This window comes from Monopterus albus, unplaced genomic scaffold (assembly GCF_001952655.1).
Source record: "Monopterus albus unplaced genomic scaffold, M_albus_1.0 scaffold31.1, whole genome shotgun sequence".
In the NCBI taxonomy this organism is placed as follows: Eukaryota; Metazoa; Chordata; class Actinopteri; order Synbranchiformes; family Synbranchidae; genus Monopterus; species Monopterus albus.
The window spans coordinates 217,898-231,064 of NW_018127911.1; the positions used below are offsets into that span (position 1 = coordinate 217,898).

Below are 13,167 nucleotides of genomic sequence, written 5' to 3' on the forward strand. Positions count from 1 at the left end.
AAAAAAAAAAAAAAAAAAATGTTTTCTGTGCAATTTTTTTGATCATCTGCAGTATTTAAATTAAGTCTCTTTACTCATGTAAAGTAGAATCTGTTAATGTAAAGATATTATGATCGTGTTGCTCAGCAGTTAATGTTTAGAAAAAGAATTGGCCAAGGTACGAGAGCTCAGCGGATCTGTGTCTCTGTGTCCTCTGTTCTTCCCTCACTTCCTAAACCTAATCAACAATACCTCTGTTTTCTAGGAGTGTTGTCTTTGTAACTTGCGTGGAGGAGCTTTGAAGATTACCACAGACGACCGGTTAGTAGCACATGGAATTTGATATGGCAGTTTTGTATTGTTTGTTAATATTTGTCCAAAAATTGCTGCAAATGTACTAATAACGAACCCCAGTGGGTTTATTACAATGACCTTCGTGAGAAAACAATTAAAAACATGTTATGACAAAATTATTTAACATAGATTGATTTAACTTTTTTCTTGCAATGAGACAAATATAATAGTACAAAATCCACACATTGGCAAAGGTTGACTTTTTCCCAGTTTTTTTTAAATTTTTTAGTAATTCCCATGTGAGCTGACGATTTTATGTCCCTGTGTCACCAGGTGGGTTCATGTCATCTGTGGCATCGCTGTGGCTGAAGCTCGCTTTGTCAACGCCAGTGAGAGGGAGCCGGTGGATGTCTCTGCCGTTCCAGAAACCCGCAAGAATCTGGTAAGCTGAAACAGAGACTAGGACTACGTTCACACTGCAGGCTGAAGTGACTCAAATCTGATCTTTTTGCCCAAATGTGACCCATATCCGATTTCCTTATGACAGTGTGAACAGCACAAATTCGATTTTTTCAAATCCGGCCCAGGCCACTTTCATATGTGGTCCTAAATCGGATACATATCCGATGTTTTGCAATGCGACTTCAGTCTGAACGGCCATGTCGCATTTCATGCGATTTTTATGTCATTGAAATGCGACAGACATCACAATTCTGCACTGGAGGAGGCAAGGCCATAAGCAATATTTGTGCTCTCCTCCTTCTTGATGTTCTTCTTATTATTATTTCTTTATTTCGATTGCACATTAACTGGTACATCCCTACGCACATGCTATCACGAGCCGCATCCATTTTTATTTCCGCAAACACAGTACGCTGCGTCTGACGTCACGTCCTCTTCTGCGCATGCGGGTCACCTCAGGACTGTATACCGTTCACACATGAGACAGATGGCATTAACTTTTAAATGACAGTGTGAACAACAAAAAAATCGGATTTCGGCAAAAAATCCGATCTGAGCATTAAGACCTGCAGTGTGAACATAGTCAAAGAAAGGTTTAGTCCGTCTTTCTCACAGTACATACAGTATGATGCCAGACAGTCAGGACTCCACATTTATATGCCTTTACAGTCAAAATCTTCAACTTCATACTAAAACTGGCAACCTGTCTCTATGAAGAAAAGTAGAAGACTTATCCGCCCTCATTGCACATTGCAGCTTCTCTCTTTATCACTGATGTCTTAATGTATTTTTCTACATTTAAGCAAATTCTTCTTTCCTTATCCATCACTCTCTCGGTTACCCTCCCTCCTTCCCTGGTAGATGGATAGATTGTGTTTTCTCTCAAAAGGTTTTTCTCTTACATTCCAAGTCTATTCCAACTCAATTCTCTTATGCAGCGCCAAACAAATTTGATATGATTTACTGATTTTGAATTGTAGATGAAATAAAAACAGAAGGTGCAATGAGGTTTAAAGACACAAATGGACACACAAGTAATGTTTTGGTTTTGGTGCTACAGCATTTATTTCATGCGGCTCTGGTGTCGTGTCATTTCTACTATGGAAAGGTGCTCCAGCTGTTGAAATATCACACGGAACAGCTCTGGTGAGAGCTGTTGTACATTCCTGCACTAGTACAAAAAATGAAGTATTGGCACTTTAATAAAGAATTTTTACTATTGTATTGATTGGGTATGCATTGCACTACAGCTGCTCACCATGTAATTTGCCAAAAGGTTGAGGATGGAGAAAGGCGGATGAGAGAGAAAGACTGAGCAATCATGGATGATCACAATCAAACAAGCGTAGAGAAATTTACCAGTCAGATAAGATGAGACATTTGTGAAAGCTGTTGGGATTCATGGGTTGATGCTCTTTGAAGCATATTGTCATAAGCTGAACATGTATAATTCCACATTTCTGCAATCACACTTTTTTTCCTTGGCAGGTAAATAGATTAGATTGGATTTGACTTTACAGTGCCTTGTGAAAGTATTCGGCCCCCTTGAACTTTGCGACCTTTTGCCACATTTCAGGCTTCAAACATAAAGATATAAAACTGTAATTTTTTGTGAAGAATCAACAAGTGGGACACAATCATGAAGTGGAACGAAATTTATTGGATATTTCAAACTTTTTTAACAAATAAAAAACTGAAAAATTGGGCGTGCAAAATTATTCAGCCCCCTTAAGTTAATACTTGGTAGCGCCACCTTTTGCTGCGATTACAGCTGTAAGTCACTTGGGGTATGTCTCTATCAGTTTTGCACATCGAGAGACTGAAATTTTTGCCCATGCCTCCTTGCAAAACAGCTCGAGCTCAGTGAGGTTGGATGGAGAGCATTTGTGAACAGCAGTTTTCAGTTCTTTCCACAGATTCTCGATTGGATTCAGGTCTGGACTTTGACTTGGCCATTCTAACACCTGGATATGTTTATTTGTGAACCATTCCATTGTAGATTTTGCTTTATGTTTTGGATCATTGTCTTGTTGGAAGACAAATCTCCATCCCAGTCTCAGGTCTTTTGCAGACTCCATCAGGTTTCCTTCCAAAATGGTCCTGTATTTGGCTCCATCCATCTTCCCATCAATTTTAACCATCTTCCCTGTCCCTGCTGAAGAAAAGCAGGCCCAAACCATGATGCTGCCACCACCATGTTTGACAATGGGGATGGTGTGTTCAGGGTGATGAGCTGTGTTGCTTTTACGCCAAACATAACGTTTTGCATTGTTGCCAAAAAGTTCGATTTTGGTTTCATCTGACCAGAGCACCTTCTTCCACATGTTTGGTGTGTCTCCCAGGTGGCTTGTGGCAAACTTTAAACAACACTTTTTATGGATATCTTTAAGAAATGGCTTTCTTCTTGCCACTCTTCCATAAAGGCCAGATTTGTGCAGTATACGACTGATTGTTGTCCTATGGACAGAGTCTCCCACCTCAGCTGTAGATCTCTGCAGTTCATCCAGAGTGATCATGGGCCTCTTGGCTGCATCTCTGATCAGTCTTCTCCTTGTATGAGCTGAAAGTTTAGAGGGACGGCCAGGTCTTGGTAGATTTGCAGTGGTCTGATACTCCTTCCATTTCAATATTATCACTTGCACAGTGCTCCTTGGGATGTTTAAAGCTTGGGAAATCTTTTTGTATCCAAATCCGGCTTTAAACTTCTCCACAACAGTATCTCGGACCTGCCTGGTGTGTTCCTTGTTCTTCATGATGCTCTCTGCGCTTTAAACGGACCTCTGAGACTATCACAGTGCAGGTGCATTTATACGGAGACTTGATTACACACAGGTGGATTCTATTTATCATCATTAGTCATTTAGGTCAACATTGGATCATTCAGAGATCCTCACTGAACTTCTGGAGAGAGTTTGCTGCACTGAAAGTAAAGGGGCTGAATAATTTTGCACGCCCAATTTTTCAGTTTTTTATTTGTTAGAAAAGTTTGAAATATCCAATAAATTTCGTTCCACTTCATGATTGTGTCCCACTTGTTGTTGATTCTTCACAAAAAATTACAGTTTTATATCTTTATGTTTGAAGCCTGAAATGTGGCCAAAGGTCGCAAAGTTCAAGGGGGCCGAATACTTTCGCAAGGCACTGTATTGTCATTACCCATGTACAAGTACAAGGCAACGAAATGCAGTTTAGCATCTAACCAGAAGTGCAATAACAGCAGTGAAAAGTGCACAGTATGAACAGTCAGAACTAATTTACCAGATGGATATGTACAATTGATATTTATAGTAAGATATGTAGGGTAATGTACGATATACAACAGACTATGGACTCAAATTACAGTAATGGACAAGGTACCTTTAAGCTTATGGAACACTAGTGCAAATAAGTGCTGTTAGTATTTTGAAGAAAGTTGATGTTTCTGAAACACACCAGAGGTTGTCTTGGTGAAATGGGAAAATATGGAGAAATGGAGAAGTTCCCTCACATACTCTTTCCTTCGTGCATCTTGGCTTTTCATCTCTCTCTGCCTTGTTCTCCTCATTTTAACCAAATCACAGATAAATAAGGAATTGGGAGGGAAAGGGACAGGAGACATGGAGGGTTGAAGGATTTGAAGTGAATAAAATTAAGGTTATGGGATTGTATGTGCAGGGCGGTATCTGCCAGCAGCTCAGTGGAGAGTTGGCCAGCTTTGTGGACAAATGCAAAGATTTTGTTGGCTGGTGGTAAATTCACACTCAGGTTGTGGGGATTTGAAAGGAAAAGTTCTCAAAAGGTAGTCAACTCCTATGATTGTCCATGAGTGGAGGTTGAATGAGTGATGCAAGAAACCAAAAAGTTTCCACGAGAAAAATAAAGATGGAGAAAAAACGTTTTGAATGTCATAGTGACTGTTGAGCCATTTAGGCCTTTTTAACAACTAGTCTTTATTTTTTGTGCACATTGCAGAAGTGTGTGTTCTGCCATGGCAAGACTACCAGTCAGAACCGTGGTGCCTGCATCCAGTGCTCTCACGAGAACTGTGCCACCTCTTTCCACGTCACCTGCGCCCAAATTGCTGGAGTAACCATGAAGCCTGCTGACTGGCCCTATGTGGTGTCTGTCTCTTGCCACAGGCATAAAAAGGTCATTACAAAGGTAAGAAACAGTAAACCATTAAATTGCATTAAAATGGTATAAAATAGTAATTTGGCAAGTATTACAAAAAAAGGTGTCTCTAAAGCCTGTTTCAAAAAAGTGTTTTTTTCCAGGGACAGTTTACATTCATCAGCATCACTGTAAATATGTGTAGGTGTTTTAGCCAAAAGCGCAATTTTCAGCTGTTGTACCTCGGACACACATAAAAATTGTAACAGGAAAGAGAAGGCAAAACATGAGTTTATAAGTTTGTCTTTTCCCCAAATGATACTAAAGTCATCTGGTATAATGGCATATTAAAATTATAATGCTTACAAGACTTGAAGCTAAGACTTGCCCCCCCCCCAAAGGTTTTGTAAAGGGTGGCTGGTGAATTCCACTTAGTCCTTTCTAAAAACTATATATCCAGGTATACTGACAGAAGCTGATGGAGAGCGAGTACAGAGCTAAGTTTCAGACATACAAATTCAGAAGTAGATGGCTTATTTGATGACACTTTTAAGTCTGCTCCCCCTAACAGTCCTTTGAGTTTGTTTTGGGAATCCATAAAATCCTAACATGATTTACAGTATGAAAAATGTGATATTTCTTTAGCCTTTAATTTCCAGGCTGAAGGCAATCTCCAGTTTTTGCAGTGTTTATCAACCTGATAAGGGTTAGTGGTTCAGTGGACATCATTCTCCATGTTTGTTCACTCACAGAGTAATTCTGAGTAGCACTTGTGGTGTTTCTTTTCAGTTGTACTGTGTTTGTGGAATCATGGAGCCCCCTTCCTACATGAATATCTGTGTTATACAAAAGAATTCCTAATAACACCACCTGTATCAGTGAAAAAGCAATTATGTGCCCATTTATTACATCGTAGGCATTTACGGTTCAACTTTTTTCACGAGAGAGAAAACAACAAAACATAACTCATGTTGAACATACAGACAATATAATGAGGTTTCTGTAATTTTTTCCTCTGTCTGGGTTTTTCTCTATCCAGCCACGGACAGTACCCAAAGGCACACAGAATCTGAACCTTGGCCAGAGAGTGGTCGGTCGCAACAGTGATGGCTGGTACTACCACTGTACCATCATTGGCATGGCAACGCAGACGTTCTATGAGGTCAACTTTACTGATGGCTCATACTGTGACAATTTGCATCCAGAAAACATATTAGTAAGTGCTCTTACATTTTAGACACCTACCTTTGTGCGGTTTATAAATAGTCTCAACAGCGATCTTTTTAAAATGAGAAATATCCTAGCAACTGGTAAATGCTTTGTACCTTGAGCATCTCAGCAAATAGAAATGTAACAACTTTAATAATATAAAATCCTCCAAGGATGAAGTTTACTTATCAAAAAAAAAGTTGAACTAAATACAGAAGAACAATATCAAGCAATCTTAATGTAAACTTACAAAACGGTTGCAATCAGTTATTGCTTTCTATTGTCTTTTTTAAGTTTTGCATCTTCACCATCCTCCGTCTTCTTTGCCCCCTCACCCTTCAGAGTCATGACTGCCTGCATAGCGGCCCTCCTGATGTAGGGGACAAGATTGTGGTTGGCACCCCTGATGGTCTTGTCCTCAATGCTTCTTTTGTCAAACAGCACACACACAAGTTGTACCAGGTAAGGGAAAAGGCAACAACAAATGAGCCTCAAATCTAAAATATCTGGGATCAAAAATCAACTAGAGGTTAGAGTATTGGGGTTGTGGCCAGTTTAGGTCTGAATCTCTGAACAGACTGGACAAATCTGGGCAGAAAAAAATAGTCATATTAGGCTGTCACTTTTTTTTTTTGAACTGACATGTAATTTGTTCAAATTAATTAAGTACCTCTTGCTGCTTTGGCTAATTTATGGGCTGCTTCATGAGAGTTTAGCTAAGATATCATGACAGGCTGCAGGGGTACAATAGTCAGGTGAGGCTGTAGAATGGACTTTGCTCCACTTGTAATGGATGGATGTTTTGTAATTCCCAACGGTGTAAATATATGAACTTTTCCAAGTCAAAACAAAATGATGAAGAAATAAAGGCTGCATGCACACAGACATTTGCCCGATGTTAAAACAACGGGGCAAATGTATGGTGTGCTTTCAAAAGGGCTTTTTTAGTAGGAGCGTGTTTTATATACTGGTGAGTCGGTGAAATAAGATCCAAGATGTCCATTTAGAGGAATGGATTTATGTGTTTAAAGCTTATTAGACACCAAGCAAAAAAAACTAAGGTTTATAATACTTTCAGACAGAATTTTACCACTATCTGGAAAGTTATCACTGTGCCAACTGTTTCATCTTCATGGTGATCTTAAGGTAAACTCCAGAAATAACGTCCTTTTTATAAAGTAATCTTTAGAAATGTGCACTTGCATATATGTGATTCACTGGTCCCTCACCTTACTAAATGGCATCACAAAAAGTTGAACCCGAGCCAGCTTATTTTTCCACATGATGATGATGTTTTGGCAGAAGCCTCTGTGGAGCCGTTCTCTGTTTTGTAATACACTTCCCCCATTCAAATGAATGAGGGCTGCATTTTTTTTCCACGGAGTCTTGATGCAGCCTTAGGTGTGTGCTTGGTGAGCAACAGCGTCATTTCCATATTTCATCTGCTGCTCTTCTGCAGAGTGACTTGAAGCGATTGAACCTGTGAACCTTTAGTAACAGTTGCTCTGTCTGCTGCCTTTGCCACCCTCTGGTTTGGTTCCCCGAACTGGTATTTGTCAGCGTGTGAAAAGCTTGGCCGCCCTTGTAGAGAATGTTGGAGCATTTTGATACAGTGTGGCGTTAAAATATTAAGTAGAGAGATTTAGCATCATTGGTGCATGCTGGGGAATTTATGGGGCAAATGTGTGGTGTGCTTTCAAAGTGGAAAATGCAGAAATGGGACTGGTGTCAACAGAGGCCATCGTCAGAGTAATATACATACATACACAAGAATGCATTCGCAGATGAGGTTAAGTTGTTCATCTTAGATTTTGCCATGAGGCTGGTTTTGGAAGCATATATTTAAGTGTTGTTCTGAGTGCACTTACAAATATACATTCCCACACACACAACAGAAATAGGATTAATGAAGACTGCTCTAACCCAGAGATCACTTGCCGAATAACACAGAACCTTGTCTGACTCGTTCAGTCTCTGGATCTACACATAGATTAAAACCCTGACATATAATGTGTAAAATATTGAACCAGTCAAGGGAAGCATTTCTTGACATGTTTGTCTAGTGTCACGGTCTTGTTTCCTCAGACGATGTAACTGTTTATGCACCTCAAACTTGTCTGTTTTTCCAGACTTCCTCAAGAAAGCAAATCAGTGTTGTATCTTTCTGTGCTCTTTTCATGTGCCTGTGTAGCCTGCTGGCTACACTAGTGAGATGCCTGTTAAAGACGAGGAACGCTGTTACCATGAATTAAAAACAAGCCTCCAGCTGGTCGCTGTGTCGGTGCCACAGCCCTGTCCTTGACTTATTTTGCTCAAGGTTTTAATAAAATCTATATTTACATTTAAAACACTTTGCTGCTGGTCTCATCCACTCAGTGAGCAGCTTTGGGGTTCAGTGTCATGGTCAAGGTCATTTTGACAGAACACGGTTGATAAACCATTTGTTATTGCCGAGATCCAACCTGTGACTTTCTGGGTGCATGTTTGTAGTTTTATTCAATGAACCACCCTGATACATTTTTTTCCTCACTACCCACTCTGTCCTCTTTTTGTTATGCTAACGATGTAGTCTCCCCCTGATATAGCCTCAAGTAATTGTTATTGGTCAAGTTATGTGCATTTGGAAGTCCTTTTCTGTCTTCATGTGTCGCCAAATGTATTCTCTGCTCACAGGAGACAAAACATTTGGAAATTCTGGTCGATAAAGCCAGAGTTTTATTGTATTTGTGCAGGTTGAGTTTCCTGACCAGAGTCAGCTGATGCTCAAACACTCAGAGATCCATCAGCTAGACCAGGAACTGCCCAAGAGGGTTCGATCCAGGCTTGTGAGTATTTTACTGAGGTTTTGCTTCCTACTGTGCTCACACACCAGATACAGGATATTCAGGTCTTGCTTTAATAATATATTTAGAGGAGTTTGGCAAATAATTGGTTGCAGAGTCAAAAACATAGGACTAGGCAGCCTGACAGTAACTTGTAATGCTCAGTAAAAGGACACTAATTAATTGCAGATAAAACTTTGTATTCAAGCAAACGAATGACATTTGCACCCTACAGAGGATAAAGGCCTGTGTGTGGGCCAGATTGTGTAGGTTGTTAGTTTGAATAAGTATCTGTTAAAAAGTGTGTTGATATACTTCTCAGTCTTGACATCTAAAGAGTTTTGACTCAAACGTGCCAGAGAAGTTTCCGGTGAATGTTTGCGGAGGAGAAGGCTGAGTTAACTTTTAAAATCTCATTTAAACTCTTGTTTTGGCAAGTTGGTTAGGACATGCATGACAATTTTTCCAGCAGTTGTTTAGATAGATTAATTCACTATATCACAATTCCAGTGGGTTAGAAGTTTACATACACTTGTTTGACTGTGCCTTTAAACAGCTTGGACAATTCCAGAAAATGACATCCTGGCTTTAGAAGCTTCTGAAAGGCTAATTGACATTGTTTCAGTAAATAGGAGGTGAACCTGTAGATGTATATTAAGGCCCACCTTCAAATTCATTCCTTCTTTGTTTGGAAATCATGGGAAAATCAGCCAAGACCTTAGGAAAAAAAACTGGACCACCACAAGACTGGTTCATCCTTGAAAGCAATTTTCAAATGCCTGAAGGTACCAGGTTCATCTGTACAAACAATACTACGCAAGTATAAACACCATGGGACAATGCAGCCGTCATTCTGCTCAGGAAGGAGACACGTTCTAGTCTCCTAGAGATGAACGTACTTTGGTCTGAAAAGTACTGATCAATCCCGGTACAACAGCAAAGGTCCTTGTGAAGACACTGGAGGAAACAGGTACCAAAGTATCTATGCTCACAGTAAAATGAATCCTATAGAGGCATAAACCGAAAGGCTGCTTGGCAAGGTAGAAGCCACTGCTCCAAGACCACCATAAAATGGAATGTTTAAATGTCAGGGGTTGTGAAAAACTGAGTTTAAATGTATTTAGCTAAGGTGTATGTAAACTTCTGACTTCAACTATATGTATGGTTGAGGGAAGGAAACAGTGACTTGGCCTTGCTCCCCCATGCGGTCCACCCAGAGCGTCCCCCAGTTATTTCTGCTTGATGAAATCAAATTTGTCATTTGATAAATTACTGATTTCAAATTGGAGTTTCTTGCTAGTGCAACCTTAAGTTACATACTGTAGTTTTAATCACAAAACAGCTGTAACACAAAGGAATACCTACAGAAAATGCCTCAGCATGGGTATTTGGGGAGTAGGTAAGGGATGAGTCAGCACTTGCTTGGTCACAAAAGGCTAAATGTAACTTTCAGTTAAACCACTGGTGCTATGGTTGCTACTAGCACCAAAATGCCCAAATTAAATCAAGTGCTAATAGCTTGAGCCTCTAAATCCTGGTAAAATTCCCATGGGTCCCCTCAGTCTAAATGTGTACCTGTCTGTTTTCAGGCCACACCTGTGCCCCAGGAGGATTCCCCATCAGATGAAGCCCAAGCAGCCAAACGCCGCTGCTTGCCCTCTAGCTCAGCTCCACCTGCCAATTCCCACATGGAAACGGCTAGTCCACCCACCTGCCCCTTAACAGTCCAAGGAGCAACAAAGCATGACAGCGTTATTACCCAGCCCACCTCCCAGCCTATGTCACAGCCCAGCATGACCACACAGGATGCCCCCACCCCAAATGACTGTATTCAGATGGACACTGAGACCCCAATGGACACTAGTGTTGCCCTCTCCAACACTCTAGCACAGTCAACCCTGGCTTCAGACACCACGCTGGCTCCACAGACAACCCCTTTTCAGTCAACATTGAACTCTGATCCTCTCCTGTCGCCTCCCCTGCCCCCCCAGCACATGTCCAGCAGCTATATGCCAAGCAGTGGCTATGTTTCCTACATGGAAACCCTCCTGCATTCGCATTTCCCTCAGGACGATGGCGCCGGACCCTTGTATTAGTAACTGACTTCACTATGTTATTAGTTAGCTAGTGGAGGCTGAGCCAATAGGAAGTAAGCTAATGGAAGTGGATTCTGATCCTGTATTAATGGACAAAATTACTTCCTGAACGAGCTCTGAGAACTTAGGGCAGAGCAGGAGGGGGTGTGGACATCAATGCATGTTACTATCTGTTTTTTTTTTTTTTTAAAGTTGATGTGCTTTAGCCCGCTATGAAGCAGCAGCTAACAGGACAGGGCTTTTTATTTGTAATATTAATGTTGTTATTAATATTATTATTATTATTATTATTATTTGTTGTTTTTTTTTTTAAGGCCTTTATCTTTTTTCACCTGTGGCCAGCTGCTGTGCTTTTCTCTTCCATCTTAATATGAGTCTCTGGATGATATCAACTCCATACCTCGTTGCAATTAATCGGTAACAGCACATTCCCGTTTTCTTTTTACAGGAAGCTAATTACTCTAACAGCCTCTGAGCAGTGAGGCCCAGTGGTCTCCACAGTTTTTTTTAAGTCAAATAACCAGCAACAAAGTATCTATTTTTCAATCCAGCCCCTTGTGGCTTTGAAACTGACAAAGTGTCACATTGATATTCTCAGCACGGTGTTTTGTTGTCTGGTTGCAAGAGGTAAGTGGGGAAACGGGGTTAAAAATGTATTGTAGGGGGAACTCAGTATTTAAATGTCTTAGTCAAATATTGAAATATTTGTAATAGAATAAATGTGTTGAATTGCAACACTAGTAGATTTGTACACAGAATACATTGATTTTTTGTGAAGATGTCACAGTAGTTAAAACCTTTATGTATTGACGACATTGAAACTCTTTTCACACCCGAATTTGTCTTGGGGTTCCTACGTGTGGAAAATCAATTCAGTTTTAAACATCAAAGCCTTTATGCAGGAAGTAGAGAACAGCCAGGAAGAATGACTCAAAGCTAGTCATGATTTGAATATCCATTGGCTGTATTGTCATATTTGCTCCTGTTAACAGCTTGTCTGTTGCGCTAAGTGTGATGTCTTTGTGTACTGTCACATATTGGCTATTAGCACATAAATGGGCCAAAATGAATGAAGGGAATTTAAATTATGAAAGTGTGGAAAATGTCTGATATTTGGAAAAATTATGTAGGAATCCTAAAACCTAAAAAATATTTTGTACTCCTCTTGGTTTAAATTTTATGTATAAATCAATATTGTATATTGTTAATGCTGTCTGTTTTCTATTATTCTATGTTAATTTTCTGAAATTAATTTACAAACCTGGCTGATCTAAAATATCAATGCCTTTATTTTTGACAGATTTTTTGCAGGCATATTACTAGTTTGTACAGATGTTATGTCTGTCTTTTTCCTGGTTGTGGCCGTTTTGTGCTACACAGGTGCTACAGAAATAAACTACTGATAGACTGTTCACCAACACAGTCACCTTGTGAATATACCACAGGCCTTGTGTATTGTGAAATTTGTAAATGTTGCATCTAATTTTACCATTTTTTTCTGTCACCACAGCTAAAATGTTGGAACACATGTGTGTTCTGGTATCCAAATGATATCCATCAAAAATTCTTCATCTTCATAAGGATTAAAGTGGTTTACTAGTCGCCAGCTCTTCTGTGTTTTGTGTATTCAGTAGCCCAGAAAGTAGTTTCTGGGTGAAAATCCTCAAACTATGGACAGATAATGAAAGTGTCCTGAGTAAATACTAATTTTTTCTTATTAGTAAGTAGTGGGTATATATAGTAGGTATTTTGTAGGGATAAAAATGGTCCCTGTATATTTTATATTGTGATTTCAATCAACATACACTAACCAGATAGCAATGTCTGGTATTGGCTATTCCAATGAATTAAAGACCTTGATCATTCTAACAATGTGTTTATGCCCTATAATCATTTCAGACACCCACAAAACATAATACAAGCGAAGATATTAAAGGGTTGTTTTAACCCAGCACCCAGCAGTTTGAACACACCAAATAACCTGTCTAATTTTGTTTAATCAGTGCAAAAACCAAAGTGTAAAATCAAACTGCCAGCCTAGCTCTTGGCATGACACACTGACTTTGGATCCATAACACATGGAGATTTAGGTAACTTCAGGACAAAGCCATGCTTGTTGTTTTCACCATTTATGCAAAGCTAGCTGTCTTCTAGCTAATCGTCATATTTACCAGACACAAAAGTGGTTTCAATTGTTGCAGTTAATGCTCAGCATA

The 13,167-nt window shown here is 39.7% G+C and overlaps 1 protein-coding gene across 1 annotated transcript in view; it reads left to right on the forward strand.

The window, feature by feature from the left end:
- kdm4b (lysine (K)-specific demethylase 4B) overlaps window positions 1–12,640 on the forward strand; it is a 48,182-nt gene extending 35,542 nt beyond the window's left edge. The window contains exons 16-22 of the mRNA XM_020596726.1: window positions 245–300; window positions 607–715; window positions 4,687–4,875; window positions 5,864–6,040; window positions 6,376–6,495; window positions 8,766–8,858; window positions 10,445–12,640. Coding sequence (XP_020452382.1) covers window positions 245–300; window positions 607–715; window positions 4,687–4,875; window positions 5,864–6,040; window positions 6,376–6,495; window positions 8,766–8,858; window positions 10,445–10,951 — 1,251 coding nt within the window. The 3' untranslated portion in view covers window positions 10,952–12,640. The remainder of the gene's footprint in view (window positions 1–244; window positions 301–606; window positions 716–4,686; window positions 4,876–5,863; window positions 6,041–6,375; window positions 6,496–8,765; window positions 8,859–10,444) is intronic.
- The last annotated feature ends 527 nt before the right edge of the window (window positions 12,641–13,167 follow it).